The sequence below is a fragment of the Pelobates fuscus genome, chromosome 1 (genome assembly GCF_036172605.1).
Source record: "Pelobates fuscus isolate aPelFus1 chromosome 1, aPelFus1.pri, whole genome shotgun sequence".
Lineage (NCBI taxonomy): Eukaryota > Metazoa > Chordata > Amphibia > Anura > Pelobatidae > Pelobates > Pelobates fuscus.
In genome coordinates this window covers 328,862,322-328,883,842 of record NC_086317.1, presented here as the reverse complement: position 1 = coordinate 328,883,842, position 21,521 = coordinate 328,862,322, and the positions used below count along the sequence as shown (strand labels likewise).

Genomic DNA, 21,521 nt, shown 5'->3' with positions numbered 1-21,521 from the left:
CATCAAAACCTCATCCCAACTGTGAAGTATGGTGGTTGGGGCATCATTGTTTGGGGCTGCTTTGCTGCAACAGGGCCTGGACGGATTGCTATCATCGAAGGAAAAATGAATTCCCAAGTTTATCAAGACATTTTGCAGGAGAACTTAAGGCCATCTGTCTATCAGCTAAAGCTCAACAGAAGATGGGTGTTGCAACAGGACAATGACCCAAAGCATAGAAGTAAATCAACAACAGAATGGCTTAAACAGAAGAAAATACGCCTTCTGAAGAGGCCCAGTCAGAGTCCTGACCTCAATCCGATTGAGATGCTGTGGCATGACCTCAAGAAAGTGATTCACACCAGACATCCCAAGAATATTGCTGAACTGAAACAGTTCTGTAAAGAGGAATGGTCAAGAATTACTCCTGACCGTTGTGCACGTCTGATCTGTAACTACAGGAAACGTTTGGTTGAAGTTATTGCTGCCAAAGGAGGTTCAACCAGTTATCCAAGGGTTCACATACTTTTTCCACCTGCACTGTGAATGTTTACATGGTGTGTTCAATAAAACACGGCATTATTTTATTCTTTGTGTGTTATTAGTTTAAGCAGACTGTGATTGTCTATTGTTGTGACTTAGATGATGATCAGATGACATTTTATGACCAATTTGTGCAGAAATCCATATCATTCCAAAGGGTTCACATACTTTTTCTTGCAACTGTATGCAATATAAAACAAAACCAGTTACCAAGACTCTATTCCAAATTCATATGTTCATTTAAATAACAGACCTTTGGTGCCATCGTAACAATGATGAAAGTGTAAGCTCATTTGCCAAAGTCATGTAGTAGTTTGAATGCTGGGCATATTTGCTTATGTTTTAAACAGCCTTATTAGAATGTTGCTGCCGATCCAGTGTGTGTCATGTTAAGGGTTAGTTTGTTTGCATTTGTTCATAAAAATACCCCCTTCTGTTTCATTAGAGCTTTTTCATTTTAGCTTAAACATGCAGATAATTCTTATGCCATGGCAGCTCTTGGAAAACTGTTGTTTAATGTCTTTTACAAGAGACATCCAGTAATAGAACACACAACAATAGTCATGGAATCCCTGGCTAATTAAAAATGTATGTGCACATTTGAGCTGATCTGTCACTCAAAGTCATGTGACATACATCTCTGTAATAGTATTCCTCAACACAACTAGACACATGACCTTTCTCAGACATTTTTTGTCATTTCCTTAAAGAATGTTGTTGTCTCTGATAATATATTTTTTATAAGGTTAAGTTTTCTTTAGTAAGATTGACATCGCTATGGGACTCTCTTTTTCCCACTATACAAATATATATATATTGTTAACTGACAATATGGCTTTACACTGTTCACACATATCATGAGATGTAAGTTCCTACTAATGTTAGACACCAGAAGAAATCTGAATTCCTAATGCCATTTTGAAACGTGCCGTTGTTTTTTTAATCTTTTGCTCTAGTATAATATAAGAAGGTAAGGTTTCTTTTTCTTATAAAGATATACAAATAAAATTATATATATATTATTTCCTATGTTTAAAATATACATCACACTGACTTTAATGGCTATGGGGTTCTGAGATATGCCAATTAAAACTCGTTTGTTCTTGTATAATATTAGAATATTCTTCTTATTAAAGGGATATAATTAAATTTAAAAAATATATACAATATAAAAATAGTGCACAGCTTGGCATTTCTCCATTCTTTAGGCTTGTTACTTATATGAAGTTTGGAGAACAGAAGTATTGAGGTCATGCGACAACCTGGGAGGATCTCTAGGGCTTTAGCAAAGTACAAAATAGTGATGTTCTCTACAGTGCAAAGAGAGCAAATAGAAGAGGAACCGGAGGCAGAGAAATTATAGGTAACATCAGGAAACATTTTTAAGAGTTTTAGAAAGAACATCCTTTCATATGGTAGGCACACACTCAGCAGAATAGTTAAAAAGTGTAGGATAGTCATAATACTGTCTTGAGTAAAATAAAATCAAGAACAAAGCCTGTCCTTCTAAAAGGGCAGATTTTATGGGCCGATTGACTTTTATCTAGTCAGTTAGGCACTGGTATTAGCAAATAGTAAATTAGCTTAATTATATATTAAGATAATATATTTGCCTCCAAATGTTGACATTGATCATGTCTGATCAAACAAACATTGTTATTCATTTTGATTTAAAGACAAAGGGCATCTGTAACTCCCTTTACTTACAGAGGAACTGCCACATTTTTATTGTGTGACTTTAAAAGTATTTAGTTTAAAGGGACAAAAGAAACCCAGTGATTTATTGTCTAAATGGCAGAGAATTGAGCAGTGAGACTGCAGGGGCATGACCTATACACCAAAACTGCTTCATTAAGGTAAGTTGTTTTGGTGACTATAGTGCCCTTTTAAAGCAGTTAAGGCAAAATCATCAAAATATGATAATACTAATAGAAAACATGAAGTCATACGAAGAAAAGGGGGGGGGGTGATTAAAAGAATTGTAGATATTCTTAAATAATTATAATAATAATAATATTAATAATGATAATAGGTATCATAAAAAGTCAAATTTATAATATACATATAACATGCACAAAGTGAAAAGTGTTTTAGGTTTGCATTGAAGATAATTTACACATTTCTAATCAGAGCAAAAACTTTTTTAATGTAATGCAATACAACAATGGTGCAATTATTAAACAGTATATACAATGCAATACAATACAATAATTCTAAAACTCTATCTTAGCTAGAAATGATTTCCAGGTGCACTGTACCTGTACAGATGAAGCTTGACAGTCCTCCATAGACGACATCATCATTATCTGGTAATATAAAGGGACACCTTGTTTGTACCTCCAAACAGTATTGCTTGCAAGGAATTTTGCTACTGCATTCAGATTGCGTGACTTCAAAATACTGGGAACATAGCCAGGATTTGTAGACAGTCTGAGGAAAGAGAGAGAAAAATATTATATACTTGATTGTTTTCTTTAATGTAACACAAGTATATTTGCGTAACTAACTGCAAAATGCTTCAGATCCAGGTGTACCAGACAGATGTGTTTGCTTTCAAGTGGTACAAATTACAAGACTGTGATTGTTTGGAATGTATAAAATGGAAGTGTAATAAATACATTAGTGAGTTATATAATCAATCATCCATTTAATAGGATTAGGTGATCCTTCACAGTATGCAGGTTACATTTCTTACTTGCGCTTAAATCTGTACACTATGACTATTATAAATAATAAATGTTTAATACCTTCTTTTTAGGAGCACAGTTTTCCAAATATTTTAACTTTTCCTGTTCAAATATACTCCTGTTGTCAATCATCTTAAAGAGCTATCAGCATGTATGGTAAAATGTCTATGACGCATCACCTTATCTGCTATTTTGACGTTATTATTAGTTGGGTCCTTATATTTTTAGGTCTTTATCAATGACATTAAAATAACAAATAGAAAACCTGCAAAAATGAAAAGCCGTGTGCAATTTTCTTGTTTTTCAGGTATGAAAGGTATTAAGGAAATAAGTAGAAACGTAGTCTACTTTCAAAGCAAAACAATATAGTTCAAATTAAACTGTGGGTTTTAATTTTTTTTACAGATAACATAATACAATATTTTGACTAATATCTTAAAGGAACACTCCACATGGAAATCACGTCAGCATTATATACCGGGACTCTGCAGAGTTTATAAAAGTGTCGATTTCAATAGAAATCGGCACATTTATATTTAGTGTAGACAGCCAGGATGGTCAACTGGACAGGAAGGATAGTTTTCTTCCTCTACCATTCCACAGAGATAATGGAAGCAGCATTGTGATAGCGCCCATCTGCCTCAGCTGTTATCAAAGAGCTGCATGACAGCATATTGAGAAGCATAGAAAAGATGTGTTTTTTAGCACAGATGAAAGGATGTGTTGGGGGAAAAAGGCGAGGGTTTGCAAAGTCTGCAGACAGCAGGTGTGCAGATGTTGCAAGCATTTTTTTCATGCAGGAAAATATACATGCATGTTTTCTTCGAAGGTATATCTACTAAATTGTTTTTTTTTTTTTAAATCAATGGAGTTTTCCTGTAGGACTGTGAAAATGTGCTTATTTTATTGTAAACTAACCACAAACTTAAACTTAAAGGGACACTATAGTCACCTGAACAACCTTAGCTTAATGAAGCAGTTTTGGTGTATAGAACATGCCCCTGCAGCCTCACTGCTCAATCCTCTGCCATTTAGGAGTTAAATCCCTTTGTTTATGAACCCTAGTCACACCTCCCTGCATGTGACTTGCACAGCCTTCCATAAACACTTCCTGTAAAGAGAGCCCTATTTAGGCTTTATTTATTGCAAGTTCTGTTTAATTAAGATTGTCTTATCCCCTGCTATGTTAATAGCTTGCTAGACCCTGCAAGAGCCTCCTGTATGTGATTAAAGTTTAATTTAGAAATTGAGATACAATTATTTAAGGTAAATTACATCTGTTTGAAAGTGAAACCAGTTTTTTTTTTCATGCAGGCTCTGTCAATCATAGCCAGGGGAGGTGTGGCTAGAGCTGCATAAACAGAAACAAAGTGATTTAACTCCTAAATGAATTGAGCAGTGAAATTGCAGGGGAATGATCTATACACTAAAACTGCTTTATTTAGCTAAAGTAATTTAGGTGACTATAGTGTTCCTTTAAAAAGACACTGCAGACGTAAACCATTTCATATCATTATATTGGTTATAGGGCCCAGTAATTAAAACCTACAATTATAATTAATTTAAAAATGTATTCCGCCTTGAGGAAACAGATAAAAAAAACAAAAAAAACACATTTTAACTATTATAAAATCAAGATGACAAGCACTGTTACCTATTAAAATGATGGTACATTATGGAATACTTGTTTAAACCAGAATATTGGCAGTTCTCTTAATCCCTGTTTCAGGGACAGTAACATAAATGTATTTCTGAAAGTGCCAGTTTCCATAGTCAACACATACATTTCATCTAAATATATCCAGTTGAAAATGTTGTACATATTTTTATAAAATCTTTGTAAGGTTAAAATATAGTAAAAAATGCATAGTGTGATCCATAAAAGCATTGGGAAATCATTTATTTTCAAAATCGCCCCACTTTATGCCAAAAAGTGATGACCTTTTCACACAGTTAGTTGCTGTTTATTCCCCCCAGAAAAATCTAAAAAGAAATATAGCAAAAAAAATAAAAAAGTGAAAATACATAATATATATATATTATATATATATATATATATATATATATATATATATATATATATATATATATATATATATATATATATATAATATTATCCTACAGCCTATTAGGATATAAATAGCTTTATAGATATAAAATAGATATAAAATAATTTTCCTCACTTTTCAACAAATATTATCTTGTATTTAAAATGTTACCCCATTTCAAAATTATTTCTTCTACTATCACTGCGGTCTCCATCTCTTAAAACACCCGTCTAGTTAGCGATATGTTCTGATACAACTCTGTTGTTTTTCTTCAGGCCCATAACATATCACTATCATTTCCACCATTATATCATTAAATTTGACATCAACAAACTATGCCATTAACCTAGCCATCCCCCGCGTTATCATGTTTTCCACTGCTCGGTTTTCTTACTGAGTCATGTAATTGCCTTTCAGATTGCCCAAGAACCTGTTTCACTTGTAGGAACTTCAACGTTCAGATCTCTAACCATTCCATGGTCATGTAAATTATATTTTATTGTAACCTGGCAAGACATGCCTACTAAGCATGTTAAATGTCTTACATTGTGAACTAAGACATTATATTTACTTAACTCATCTCTATTTACTTGGACGCAGTGATTTCTTTTAAAATATTAGATGCACATGCAAAAAACAAATACTTAAAGAGGTAAAGTAGGGCATCTCCAAAACTTGTGACTACTGGTGCCCCAGGAATAAGTATAATTTAAGGCTTCATTCAACATAGTATTCTTAGGATCTGGAAATTGAGTTAATAAAAAAAAGTGTAAATATATCTGATTAAAATTCACAGATTCATTTGCATGGATTTAATAAGTATACTGAGTTTTAATGCAAAAGCATTTGCACACTTTATATAAGGATATAAATACAAATGTTTGCTCTCCGTCAGATTTCTTGAAAATGAGCCAAAATCTGAACTAGGCATTTGGTTCTATTCCCTGTGTGTTCAGACAGCAGCTATCTGGGAAAGTCGCTAGCGCAGTTTAATATAAGGATAACTTTACTAAAACACTCAAAGGCAACGTGTAGAGGATGTTGATTCCATCTGACAGTGACTACTACAAATTTCATTCCACCCTAGGGACTTTGTCAGCTTAGAGCACTAAAGGCCACTTGATTTCAATGAACCATTTCACATTTAACATGCAGCAGGAAAGCTTAAATCTCAGTGTGTTGCATGCTAATTTTACATCTTCCCGGTGGTCTGTTAAGGAGAGTTCTTTATATATAATAAAAATACATGTATAACGGTATTAAACGATGCGTGTTCACTTTACATTTGAAAATAATGCATATTCTCTGTAGCCTAGTGGGTTTTTTTCTTTCGAGTTTTGATATGTTTCAAAAAAACAGCAACACAACATATGAAGTAGATCTTTGGTTGAGGTGTTTTTGATAGAAGTTTAACTCTTTATTGGTGAACAAACTATTTTTATAATAATAAAAATTATTAATAATATAATAATAATTTAATAGCTATAAGTTACCTATATAGAGATACTTAACACACTTAATGCTTGTAATATAAAGAAAATAAACATAAAACATAATCTCAAATTCCTAATCCATTCCATAATCTCAAATAACAGCAGTTTATGAATGTAGAAATTAATTCCCTACTAAGTAATATCTTCTTTGATCATGTCTTCAACAGATGCTGATTAAAAGGAGAACATTTAAGTGATATATGGTAATGGTAATAGTACAAATATCAGCCTATGCATATTTTCTGCATAGTTTGTAGCTTTTAAACAAAATGCAAAGTAACACACTAAACATAATCAAAGTTTTAAAGAAGAATTGGAAATTACACCATTCAATAAAACAGTTCAGTCCAGTCACAGCCAATGTGTTCAATGAAAATGAGGAGAACAGGTACATTGGGGGACATTTATGACCGGGCAATTTTTCTGCCTACTTCTTAACAAACGTTTGACGTATTTTTGGCACAGTTTATTACATTTTTTAGATTGTTTTCATTTGTTGCATGTTTTGCACTCTAATCATGATTTTTGAGTATGCGCCTATTATTTTCAGACAAAGCGGATTTATGATTATTCCATATATGATTCATTTGGTGGTCTCCTAAAATGAAAATTTTGGTGAAAACTAGCCAAATTTACTGTTTAGAACTAGCCATATTTACTTTTTGATAGATGACCGAAATAATCCTGTCCACTTTTCAGGACACTTGGATAAATATCCGCCATTGTTTCTCCTCTTCTACTACATACAGACAACGGCAAAAGAGAGCAACACTTATAGTGATGATTGACGGAGGATCAAGATAGAAGTTCCCCGATCCTTTATAGATGTGGACTTTTACATTTAATTTTTCAGACCTCCCAAAAATTTAAATGATACATATAGAGAAAAAGTAAACAGAATATTAAAATGTTTGGAAAGTCAAACTTTTTTATGGTCAAGCATATGCATGGACAACGAATGAACTACAACTGTCATAATTATTATTATTATTATTATTATTGCCATTTATATAGCGCCAACAGATTCGCAGTGCTTAATCCTCTGCTATTTATAGGCTTTTGAAATGTTATAGACTTGGCAGTTAATTAACAGCTAGATAGCCACAGGTTGCACGTGCAGTGTGTATAGTGTTTACTATATGGTCTTAAAGGCAAACATCAAATTCTCACAGAGTGGGGTTGTGTGAAAATGTTCTCTCCTATCAAAAATAATAAATAGAAAAGTGTCTCTTTTTGTGACAGTGGACATAAAACTCTATAATATATGATATATAGGCATGCATGTAATACTTAGCTCAACTTTATCATTCTCAACAACGGCCTTTTATATAATGAAATAATTTCTAGAAGTATTCTTTTTATTCACTTAGTTACACTGGTGTCTAGCCACACATTATGCTACTCACTAAGTCCTGTAGTTCAACTGCTCATCTGTGTATCTAAACATGGGCCATTACATGCCAGAGTCAATTGCTCAACTCATGCAGGAAGTGATCAAGTACAACTTGGTATGTTTTATGTTTGCCAAGCTTATCATAGACCCTTCCATAGTTTTTACACAAATTAATAATGCCTAAAGCTTCCAAAGTATTTTTTTATTAGAGCTGCAAATATTTCTCTGCATTCAGATTAACCTTGCAATTAACTGGTATCTAACAGCATCTAACATTCAATCAAGCACTGTCAAAGTTATCTACAACATTTACAGGCCTATCTCCTAAAGTGAGAATTCAAAGAAAATTTCAAATTCAATTCCATTGCTCACATCGCGGGAGGAGGATCCCAATGCTTTGTAACATGCTTAAAATAACACAACTTCTTCAATATCTGAAAAATGTATTACTGAAAATTATTTCATACTTTAATAGCAATTTTATCTCTATAACATAGCCCTTCCATATGTTTTTCTTCAAAATATACAAGCCTCAGAACCTTTTCATTGGTAAAAATAAAGCTATAAAACTTATTTGGATGCTTTGACAAGTACAGTACCCACTAAATACTCTGTAAATCCATGTACAATGTTATTATTATGAGACTTCTTTTGCCATTTACATTTGTATGGCAGAAGGGGATTACAGTAAGTATTCATTGTCTTTAGGCTGTAAAGGATTTTTTTTATAGAGATGATGATCATGCCGGAGCAAAGGCTGCAGATTTTCCCATCTGTTGCATACATACAGCTACAATGTCATTCTCCTTTTAAATTCATATCCATATCTAGGAAAGAGGCCTGCTTATATCCACAGGCTGTGGTTCACACAGCGGGTGCTTTGTAAGAAAGAAATACTTTTAGTTATGCAATCATAAAGTCTATGTGCCTAAGGGGATGGTTCTAACTATCAAGGAAACAGTTCAACTCAAAATAATATCTGATACTGAAACAGTTTGGGGAGATGTGTCTAGAATATAGCTATATAATTTAAGTGTGCTAGTTCCATGCTATTCACATACAGCAATGAACATAAACTATAACTCTATCATATGGTAAAATAAAAAATAAAAAAATAGTATTTTATCATGATCTCTAATTTATACCTGGATTCTCAAATATAATTGCTCACAGTGTTCAATATATGCTATAGTAATCGCTAATAATACTAATAATAATACTAATAATACTAATAATAATAGTATTAAATGCTATATGCGCATAGAAAAAAATAAAACATCAAAAATCATAACTGCTTTATTATTTAGTTAGTAAAGTTTAGCTCCATGGCATATACATAATTTATTGATCTCAGCAGGGTCCATCCATACACATCTACCAATAAACAGACACTTACTTATACAACCACATACATTTATACAACCACATACAGTGCCTTACACAGGTTGTTAACATCACTGGGAATTTTCAGGGTAAACCCTGAAAAGAAAACTGATTTTTGTCACAGATTATTAGACAGAAATCCAGATCATTAAAATGTTTGTATTTTATACAAAATAACTGAGAACTATTTTGCTGGCTTTAACACCCTGTAATATTCTCTACTGGGAAGCAAACTGCCATCAGAAGTCACGCTGTTATATAAATATAACCCACCTGTGTATAATTAAAGAGTCACATGATCAGAGACTAAATATACCTGTTTTGGGACATCTTTGGAGTAGCAGGAAACAGCTAAAAGTACACGTGTGATGACTAGAATGTAAAGATGTTGCTGAGAGTTCTGGTACTGAAAACCGATTAATGAAAAAACATTCTATGCAAGATTATGATATTCCTAAATAAAATGACTTCATTCATCAACTTATTTTTATTTGCAAGATTTTCCAATACTTCCACGGAGCTCTTTTCATTTTCCTTCCTATTGCAATATTTAAGAAAAGGCTGCTGCTCCGATACCAAATTATTGTTACAGATTAGATATAAAATAATGTTTTAATGGCATAATCTTACTATGAAAATCATAGTCCATTTAAAATGCGTAATAATAATAAAAATAATAACAATAATGATAATAATAATAAGTAATACATAATTATAACATTTTCTCAGATTTAACATGAATGTTATCAAAGAAACATAGAAACATAGAATGTGACGGCAGATAAGAACCATTCGGCCCATCTAGTCTGCCCAATTTTCTAAATACTTTCATTATCTTATAGTTAGGATAGCATTATGCCTATCCCACGCATGCTTAAACTCCTTTACTGTGTTAACCTCTACCACTTCAGCTGGAAGGCTATTCCATGCATCCACTACCCTCTCAGTAAAGTAATACTTCCTGATATTATTTTTAAACCTTTGCCCCTCTAATTTAAGACTATGTCCTCTTGTTGTGGTAGTTTTTCTTCTTTTAAATATGGTCTCCTCCTTTACTGTGTTGATTCCCTTTATGTATTCAAATGTTTCTATCATATCCCCCCGTCTCGTCTTTCCTCCAAGCTATACATGTTAAGATCCTTTAACCTTTCCTGGTAAGTTTTATCCTATAATCCATGAACCAGTTTAGTAGCCCTTCTCTGAACCCTCTCTAAAGTATCAATATCCTTCTGAAGATACGGTCTCCAGTACTGCGTACAATACTCCAAGTGAGGTCTCACCAGTGTTCTGTACAATGGCATGAGCACTTCCCTCTTTCTACTGCTAATACCTCTCCCTATACAACCAAGCATTCTGCTGGCATTTCCTACTGCTCTATTACATTGTCTGCCTACCTTTAAGTAATCAGAAATAATCACCCCTAAATCCCTTTCCTCAGATGTTGAGGTTAGGACTCTATCAAATATTCTGTACTCTGCCCTTGGGTTTTTACGTCCAAGATGCATTATCTTGCACTTATCCACATTAAATGTCAGTTGCCCACTAAGGAAAACAGCTCAACAACACAAACAAAACCCCACCACCACCTTATACAACCAATTACAAAACATCCGACATTTCATTAAGGAAAAAACCATAGCAGAAATAACCCGCTCCGTACTCTGGTCTAGAAGGCTATTCTACGAAAAAGCGAATAAAATGGACACAATGCTGGCACGCACACTCAGACCCAGACAGGAACGTAAACACATCACCAAAATCCGCAACTCAGCGAACCAAATAGACAACACACCGAAAGCCATCAACGAAATGTTTACAGAATACTTTAGGGCATTATACAACCACACACCTAGAGAAGGGGAAGTACAAGCCCAATACCTAAGCCGCATAACCGAATTCCTAGCACACACACACTTACCCACAGTAACGACAGGGGACGCCACCGTGCTGAGCGAACCTATCTCACAGGAAGAGGTGGGGGCAGCAATCTCCATTCTTAAAGGTAATAAGGCTCTGGGACCAGATGGGTACGATATGTCGTATTACAAAAAGTGCAGCACGGAGTTACTGCCACACCTCACCAAGCTATATAACCACTTCCTACAGGGAGGCACCCCGGACCGGGACATGGCCATAGCCAATATAATTTTACTACCCAAACCCGATAAGGACGCTATCCTAGCCACCAATTACAAGCCTATCTCCCTAATTAATTCGGACCTCAAAATCTTTGCGAAAATCCTGGCACACAGACTGGCTCCCTTACTACCCAAATTAATCCACCCGAATCAGGTAGACTTCATACCGGGACGCCAGCTGTACGAAAACACCCGCCGGGAGGTAGACCTGATGTGGCACATGGCAACACACGATCACCATCCCTGGTCCTCTCGCTAGACACAGAGAAGGCCTTTGATCGGGTGCAATGGCCCTTCATGCTGCAACTGCTCCACTCACTGGGCTTCCCTGACCCCTTCATTACAGCAATACGAGCACTATACACAAACACACGGGCACAAACCATAGTGGCAGGAGCACCTAGAATCCCCTTTGAAGTAGGAAATGGAACACGAAAGGGCTGCCCACTGTCCCCATTGTTATTTGCACTTGTCCTAGAGCCATTTTTACACGCAGTTAGAAATGACCCTAATATTACATATTTCTACAAGAGAAACATTATATAGTTCTGCCTTCATGTCATGTTGAAACAGCAATCTATAGTTTATTATGTATCCACCATAGAAGAAACCATGCTTTGATCATGAAACTGCAGAAAATATGTGGGCTGTATTCTTAAAAGGAACACTACAGTGTTAGAAATGCAAAGCTGCAGCAGCCCCCCTATTCTCACCCAGCCAAATAGAGGGTTAAAAAAACCTTTATACACGTACCTGAATTCCATGCCAATGTCCCTCGGTGATGGGTCAGGTTCCTACTCCTAATGCGCATGCATGGCGAGTGATGTACATGGATTAGAGCTTCCCCATAGGAAACTCACACTTTGACTCAATATTTTCCTATGGGATGCTGGGCGTCCTCATGCAAAGTGTGAGGATGTCCAGAGTCATTTCATGCAGTTAAACTCCGTGAAACAACAGGAAGTGCCTCCACTGGCTGTCTGGTACACAGCCACTACTGACAGTCTTAACCCTTCAATGTAAATAGTGCAGTTTCTCTAAATGTTTTATATTGCAGGATTAGGGGGACAGGGAGATTGCACCCAAATCACTTCAATAAGATGAAGTGGTCTAAGTGCCTATAGTGTCCCTTTAACCCCTTAAGGACACATGACATGTGTGACATGTCATGATTCCCTTTTATTCCAGAAGTTTGGTCCTTAAGGGGTTAAGTGACGAACACTATAGTGACATGGTGGTACGAATTAGCATGGTTGCCAAGAGCTGCAGGTTGAAGATAGTAGCACCCGAGAGCAGTGTTTGCACCAGCTACTTTCAAGGTATGTAGGACCTGTATAAACATATCTAACTGTATCATTCCATGTTTATACTATGTTCTGGGAACACAACAGTTTTTTTAAATACATTTTTAAATAAATATGTTATATAAAAAAATAAAAAGTGACATGTCCACTTTAAGACTCACAGTGTTTTCAGTCACATAAATGTAATGGCTCTATTAATAATATCTACAATTGCAGTGATTGGCTTGCTGACTGCCTTTGTCTGACTAAACCAACTCTGTGACATGACATTTCCTAATGAGTTTCTTGTGTAAAAGCTAGAAGGCATGGCAACACAGCACCCTCTTCTTTTACTTAATGACTCATTCACATTAAATCTGTTATCGTCAGGCTTTGACTGCTCAAGTCTACATTGTACTCACTTGTTATAAGGCTTGATTCTCTTATTAACTCATTCATTGTGTCTATAATACAAGAGTCATTCTTGCATTTCAAGCAGATGCCTTGAATCAATTCACCACATTTTTATTCTGCTAGTGTGTCTGTTGTTTTGTCTCTGAAAGTCTATCAGTATTCATCACATTGCCCATGCGCTTCTTACTCTTACAGATCGTTGAATGCAGAGCCTTATATAGTCAACCTATGACATCGCTTTCTCCATGCAGACAGGTGGTCACATTTCTTTTAAAGAGTCTACAAGATTCAGCTTTAAAGAATATCTTAAGGCTAAGGTTACATAGAAAATATAATCATGTGACAAAAAATACAGAACATTCTCTAATACTTGAGATGAAAAATGTGTCTGCATTACAGAACCAGAAATGCATTTATGAATGCACTGATACACAGCACAATATTATAAGCTAACAAAATGCTCAACCAGAAAAGCATTTAATTCATTCACTGATTCCGTGGGATACAAATTATTCACCTGCATTTATCCACATTGTATTTCAGAGCCTCTGGCAGCGGCGTGTTTAATGTTACCATGTGTAGAAAAATGCTGCATGCCTCATCTGCTTGTTACTATCCCTAGAGACATAAATTGTTCTGACCTATTACTGCATTTATACATGGAGGTAAACAATTCAGCATCATGTAGTCTCAGCCAGAGTCCCAATAGCTCTTTATAGCCACACTTGGTGCTTAAAGGGATATTTAGTAGATATCTGAATGTATAGAACACCTCCCAAGGGCCCCACATTTTACATGGTAGTCCTGATTTTGGCCCTAAATTCCCTCTATTTAATAAGCCACATTCTCTGTGTTTCTGAGTGCATAACAGAGTTTCTCTTAAATGAAACTGCCTGTATTTGATCACTTGGAATATAGAAAGTAGTGCTTCATGTTTTTAAAGGTTTTTAATTACATGTATTCTGTTACTGTTAGAAGGAGAATAGGTTAGGTTCACTTACTATTACATATTAAGTTATGGATTACAGATACTTATGAACAGAAAACACTATAACAGCCATACCTCTTGTATCTGGTAGAGGTGGTGCTAGAGGAATAGATGCAGGATGCATTTTACGTCTACACAAACACTATGTCAATTTTTCTCTTTCATCTCTGAACACAGTCTATCTGTCCATCTTGCAAGCCCCACAGCCAGTTCCTGATTTATCCTACTTGCTGCCACTAGTCTATTTATTGCAATACGCCCCCTTTCTCCCCTCCCAAGTATTTATACATTTAATGCATGTGTGTTATAGTACATTTTGGGTATAATAATAATATTCTGCTTATAATATACATAATAAATATTAATATAATACATATATACTAATATACATGTTTATGTACATATGTGAACATGCCTGATACTCTCCCATAATTTAATTGTATGTATTTTTTAATGATAACTTTGGCATTTATAAAGACCCATGCACACTCACACACTCACACAGACAAACACATGCACACACGCATGCATGCACACACACACACACACACACACACACACTCAATGGCCTATGCAGACACACATACACATTGACCCATGCAGACACATTCACGCTGATCCATGCAGACACACTCACACTGACCTCGGTAGGCACAGGTGGCTGGCCATGTGCACACTGTGTGCTGATAGCTAATGGAGTAACTGATGTTTCATAACAGCAGCAATATTTAATAGGAAGCTAAAGTTATCATAGCAGGAGCACTACTAAAGATGAGGTCATAAAAGAGGAAGTAAGAGAGGGCTAGGAAGACAGACAGAGAGAGAACTAGAGCATTATACAGAGACATGCACTGTGTGGGTATCTCTGTATTGCAGCTCTGTGTAGACCATCTCAATGATCTGACTGTGTAGGATAGTTATGGGTATATTCTTATTGTGCCCAGGTCTGTGTTATTTATTTGTATTTTACTAAGCTCTACCTGTTGTATAGATATCTCTGTGGTATACCTAGCTCTGTGTATTGTACAGGTATATTTGTGTTATCCCAAGCTCTGTGTATTATATATCTATTTATGCTTGTGGTATGGTTATCTCTGTATTGTACTCAGCTCTGTGTAATTTATAGATATCTTTATGTTGTGCGTAGCTTGCTTTATTGTATGGCCATCTCTGTGTTATGCTCAGCTCTCTGTATCCTATGAGTATCTCTGTACTGTATAGGGAGGATACAAATTCTGGAGTATAAAATACTGTTAGTTAAATACTCCTTAATCTATTTTGAACTACTCATTGCCCTATATAATTATATCTATAATTAAACATTATCACTTATAAATAAATACTCAAGAGCAACCATTCATATACAAACACTGATATAAATTAGCTACTTGCTCTTTTAAATGACAAAGCCTGTACATAATTTTAAGGCTAAAGTCAATGATAGGAGCTTAATTAAATGGGAAATCTTACTAGTTAAGTGTTGATTTGTGTGGGGTTTTTGTTTGTTTATTTTATTGGAGAGAGTTTGAAGTAAAACACGCACTTCAATTGCTGATGATGATTGGGTATTGACTCACCCATTCATCTGTTTCCTTTTATTAATGCAGAGCTCTCGAAACCAAGTGTTGGTATGATATAGAACAGTCACCGAACAACCTGTAATTATAATTGTCAATAGCTGTATAAAATGTTGAAACATCCTTGTCATACTTAATCACTTCCTAATTGAATTTATTGTTTATTTTCCATTAAGTCATCACAAGATTATTTTAAACAAAATATCAAAAAAATACATTAATAACAAAGTAATACATTAATACATTAATAACAAAGTAATACATTGCCAAAGTAGTTTGATAATAAATGTATATTGAATCAAACAGAAATCCTTCAGACTTGTTAAACCCTTAACTGCCAGTAGTGTTGGCAAATATAGCAAACTTCTGTGGGGTTCCAATGTAATAATCCGTGCAGACATTTTGCAGTACTAATCATAATGTAGAGATTACATGTTATCTTTTATTTAATTTAGAATTTTAGTGGTCACTAAGGGTTAGTTGTACTCTAGAGGGTCCTATTTTTCCCAGAGGCCTAAAATGAAGGTTTAGGCCTCTGGCACTGGTTTATTGGACTAAGGTATACGATTAATTTATATTTGAAAGTTGCAGTTCTTATAATCTTTACACAGTATTGTATGTGTCTTTATGTCTCTGACTAGTAGATGGGGTCAGAAATAACAGGCAGCCCTCCGCGCACAAAACATGTCACTCAATAGTGAATTCCGAAAATCCCCATACACTTAAGCAACCCTCATCACTAATGCCATGGAATAGAAGTGAGAGCAGATGACAACTGTTGCACCCTCAAGCATTTTAATATAAATTTACACCACATCAAACATGGATTGATGAAAGAGTGGAAAATGGGGAATGCGGTCCTTCATTTATTACAAATACATATTATGTATTTGTTAGTGACTGCATAACTGGAAAATAATATTTCTGTTATTATTTAAAACTTTAATAATGCTATATTTTTTTTTATTAGAAGATTACTCCAAGAACCATGACCATTGTAGTGATTTGAAATGGTCATGACATCTGTGGTCTGTATATGCAGTGTTTCGCCATGAAACACGGCACATACAGAATTGAACCCCACTGCTACTGGTAGTGTGGCTCCGTCTCTGGTAGCATCAATGGGGGGCTTTCCATGCAGAGTGTGCCATTCATTGACTGAGAGCGGTTAGCGGTCTGAAGAGCTGAAGATGCCAGATGTCGTGAATTCTGGTTCATGAGCCCGGTGAGACCTAGGCAGGAGGACAGAATGTTGCTAAAGGGGTTGCCCCAATACTGACGAAATGGGGGCAGGGTACTCCTGGCACCACAACTACTAAAAGCGACTATAGTGGTTATGAGTCTTGGAGAAACCCTTTAAAGTAAACCAGTACAGGGTTAACTTTAAAAAGTTATTTTTGCCTGAGCACTGCACTCATGAAATGATGATATTTATTGAGTTTTGATCAGCTTCTCTACTAGACCTCCAACTGAATCAGACATCCGGAAAAAAAATGGAATGGCAGTGTTAGCACTGTTTTACCACAATGATTTTCAATGTTATTGGTTAACATATATGAAGATAATATGAAGATAACATATATTATTGTATATGCAAACATGATCTAGAATGGTAAAATATTCCACTTAGCATGTATGTACTCAACATAATGTAGTGCTATAATGGTTATCGTGCTTGGAATATTCCTTTACATTACAATTTGACAATTCTTTTATGGAAGAGTTACTACCTTCTCTCTTCCAAAATACATATATGTATAAATGTTATGAAGAATATTTATTAAATAATCATCTATAAGACTCTAAGACAATCCCAATAAACCAGTATTCATTTATACAATGATGGATATCGTAATCAAAGTTAAATAAATGTCATCATAACATGTCTGACTTATTAAAATGCTACTTATGTTAGTATGACCTGCAATTTACCACTTAGATTTATAGAACATGATTAATATTAAATCGGAGAAAGTTCAAGACCAAGAGTTATTCATGAAATTCATTCTCAGTCCACCCACCCAGCTGGTAGTAGACAGATTGGATAACATTGCTCTCTGTTGTTTGTTCCATCTTTCTGACTATAAGTGTCAATATATTCTAAACTATAAACCACATTTCATTTTGTAAACTTAGCCACACATATTTTCACATACACTAAGTGATATAAGCACAGCTGTTGATTAGTCCATGTAAAATAAGTCATTAGAGGTGAAAGTAAATACAATATTTGGATACTTCTTATTGAGTTTTCATGACGCATATATACTACTCATAATTAAAATATGCATTATACCTTCCCTTGTGATGCTAGTTGCTTGGGGTAAACTACAATCCAAAATAAATAGTACAGTTGTATCACCTTGGAAATATAATCCTCTCTTTTGATAATGTAAACAAATATATATCACTTAATCAGTATTTCTCAGTAACCTCGAATCATACCAACTTGATCCAATATTCTACCTGTGTAAAACAAACAAACCCATCAATTCATTGATTTGAGATGACCAGTTTCTCAAGGTGTTACAAACTCTGTATCACAGATAAAGACTAATATATACTGACAACATTGGCCTTGATTTAATATATTTTTTTTCATATATTGATAAATTGTTTTTATACATTGTTTGATATTCTAATTTTAGAAAAAATATATATTTTAAATGTTTATCCAAAAATATTACTGCATTTGAAAAACTCACCAAAAAATATTAAATTGCAGTCATAGTTGGAAAAGTATGCAATCTAGAGTGAGTGAGGGATAGATAAGATGAAAAATGTTGAGGGTACTTATATAAAAGCTAAACAGGTATGTTAGTGAAGGCTTAAGATGGCTTTTAGCTCAACGATCTACAGTATTGTTTCTTCACCTATGCATTACAGTCAAAGTTTGGCCATTGCTCTTTTTGATCATCTCAGTGATGTTGGAAGAAGAGTGCATTAGGGATAGACCCAGTGTCTCGATTTGGAAAGGGCACTGCTAGATTTTGAGATTTTAGCTTTAGAAAATGGACACATACAGTACATTTGCACTATAATAGACACACACATACGAACATATATACAGTAGCAAACACGTACATCTACACTCACTTATACTGTACACACATTCATACATATACCCAAATGCAGATATCGACAACCACATATACATAGATACAACTAAACAGATATACATTCACAGATTTATATATAAAACATGACTGATGGCATTTGGTGGGTGTGCCTATTTATTCAGCCCATAAACAATAACACACAAAAACAACTCCATAGTGAACCAAACTGATCTTCTAGAACAGGCATAGGCAACCTTCGGCACTCCAGATGTTTTGGACTACACCTCCCATGATGCTTTGCCAGCATTATGGGTGTAAGAGCATTATGGGGGATGTAGTACACAACATCTGGAGTGCCGAAGGTTGCCTATCCCTGTTCTAGAAGATACAGACAATACAATACAGACCTTTACAATACAATACAGACCTTTATAATACAATACAGACCTATTTGTAATTATTGCAAATCAATGTATAGACTGAGATCAATTAGATTACCGTTGATAAAGCTTTTTTTTAAGTATTGATGCTTTGTCAGAAAGAATAACAAGCCAAATATAAAGTAATAGCTATCCTTATTTCTTAATAAAACAGTGGAACTTTATAGCAGATGTATTTTCAAGACTATACTGAGAAATATTCAGGTTTGAATTACTTTCTACATGCCACACAGCATGAAACTCGTGTCTGCAGACTGCAGTATCTAGTGAAATCCCCAATATATAATTTCAATAAAAAAAATTCTTTCTCGTAACTGAAATCAAAATCAAAAGTAACACTAAAGAAAAACTATATTTCCGACAAACAAGCTATAACAAATATGTATTCATACAAAGTATTTGATCAAAATCTTTCTATCGTTTTATTTATTAATTTTTTTCACTTTATTTTTACACATTTGTTTGATATATATGTGTGACATATTACCATACTAATCTGAAAAAAAATGTTTTTGTTTAATAATATTATTATTATAATATGTTTATATTATAAGGATGTAATTGAACACATAAAATGTCTGAAATAGAGATGTCCCAAACAGTTCGCCGGGAACTGTTCGCCGGCGAACATAGCTTGTTCGCGGTCGCCGCGGCGGGCGAACATATGCGATGTTCGGTCCGCCCCCTATTCGGCATGGAGGTGGGAGGGTCTGGGAGGGAGGGTCTGCTGCTGATTGGCTGGAATGTGTCTGCTGACTGTGAGGTACAGGGTCAAAGTTTATTCAATGATGACGAATAGGGGGCGGACCGAACATCGCATATGTTCGCCCGCCGCGGCAACCACGAACAAGCTATGTTCGCCGGCGAACAAGCTATGTTCGCTGGCGAATAGTTCCTGGCGAACTGTTCGGGACATCTCTAGTCTGAAACATCGTACACAGAATATATTTATTTAGAGTATCACTAATCATTTTAGATATCATAAAAACATAGTAACAGAATGCTTCTTTTTTGCTCTAAAGATTAGTTTTATTATAGTTTATATTTTTTATTATTTTTTTATATTAATAATATTGTATTGCACTTTATATGCTATTGAAAATAATCAATATCCAGTAGTGCAATTTAAAGAAAGTAAGTTAACCTGTTCCAGAATAATCAATTTCTTTTTCTATAATTAGATGAAGAAAAACAATTTCCATCATTTTGAATCATATTTATTGTGTCCAGAGCATTATGCTGTATATCTCGGAGAACTGTTCTATAGTCCTTGGCAGCACCCCTTTATGTGACTTGACAGCTTAGCTGTCTAATGTGCATTCATGCCAAACAGCATGGAAAGGAATCCACATGGGTTTAACCCCTTAAGGACCAAACTTCTGGAATAAAAGGGAATCATGACGTGTCACACACGTCATGTGTCCTTAAGGGGTTAAGGGGTTAAAGCTAAACTCAGACATGCTCCCAATGCTTTTACACATAAGCATCCATATGAACAATAGGCTGATTTTCATGTCAGCTGGTTTATTTAGATAACTGCTTACATCAGAGAAAGCAGGTGCAGTGAAAACATCTGCTGCATTACTAAAAGAAATTCCACCAGCATTTAACATCTGGGCAGTGACTAAATCATGACTTGCTTCATTAATTTTATGGGTACATTCTTTATAGAATAACTAATCACTAAGAGGGAGGCTATCTTTCATCCTAGCAGATGGAAGTAAATCAGAATGACTCTCATTCCGTAAGAGTGGAGGCAAAGAATAGGCACTGTATATGGTAAGGGTGGAATAGGTATGGTAGGGGCAAGGGCTACTACTAGTTGTATGAACATGGGCTAGTTCCTACTGCTACTAGCTACAGGGTGCTTTGGCTTCTGCTACCTGTTGGAGGCATGGGCTATTACCAACTATGTGGGTATAAGTTACTACAGCCTATGTGGTGATTGACCACTACTGGCTATACGTGTTTATCTGCACATTGGTTACTAATGGATATATGGGGGTATGGGCTATTTACTTGTTATTGAGGGCATGGGCTATTACTGGCTATGAGCAGGACCATGACATAAGTGTTGCAATGTAGAGGAGGGGAAA

General features: G+C 35.1%; 1 protein-coding gene across 1 annotated transcript in view; it reads right to left on the bottom strand.

Moving 5' to 3' along the window:
- The window catches only part of NALF1 (NALCN channel auxiliary factor 1), a 446,685-nt gene that overhangs the window by 31,758 nt on the left and 393,406 nt on the right, over window positions 1–21,521 (bottom strand). Inside the window, exon 2 of the mRNA XM_063459914.1 lies at window positions 2,781–2,952. Within this exon, the coding sequence (XP_063315984.1) occupies window positions 2,781–2,952 (172 nt within the window). The remainder of the gene's footprint in view (window positions 1–2,780; window positions 2,953–21,521) is intronic.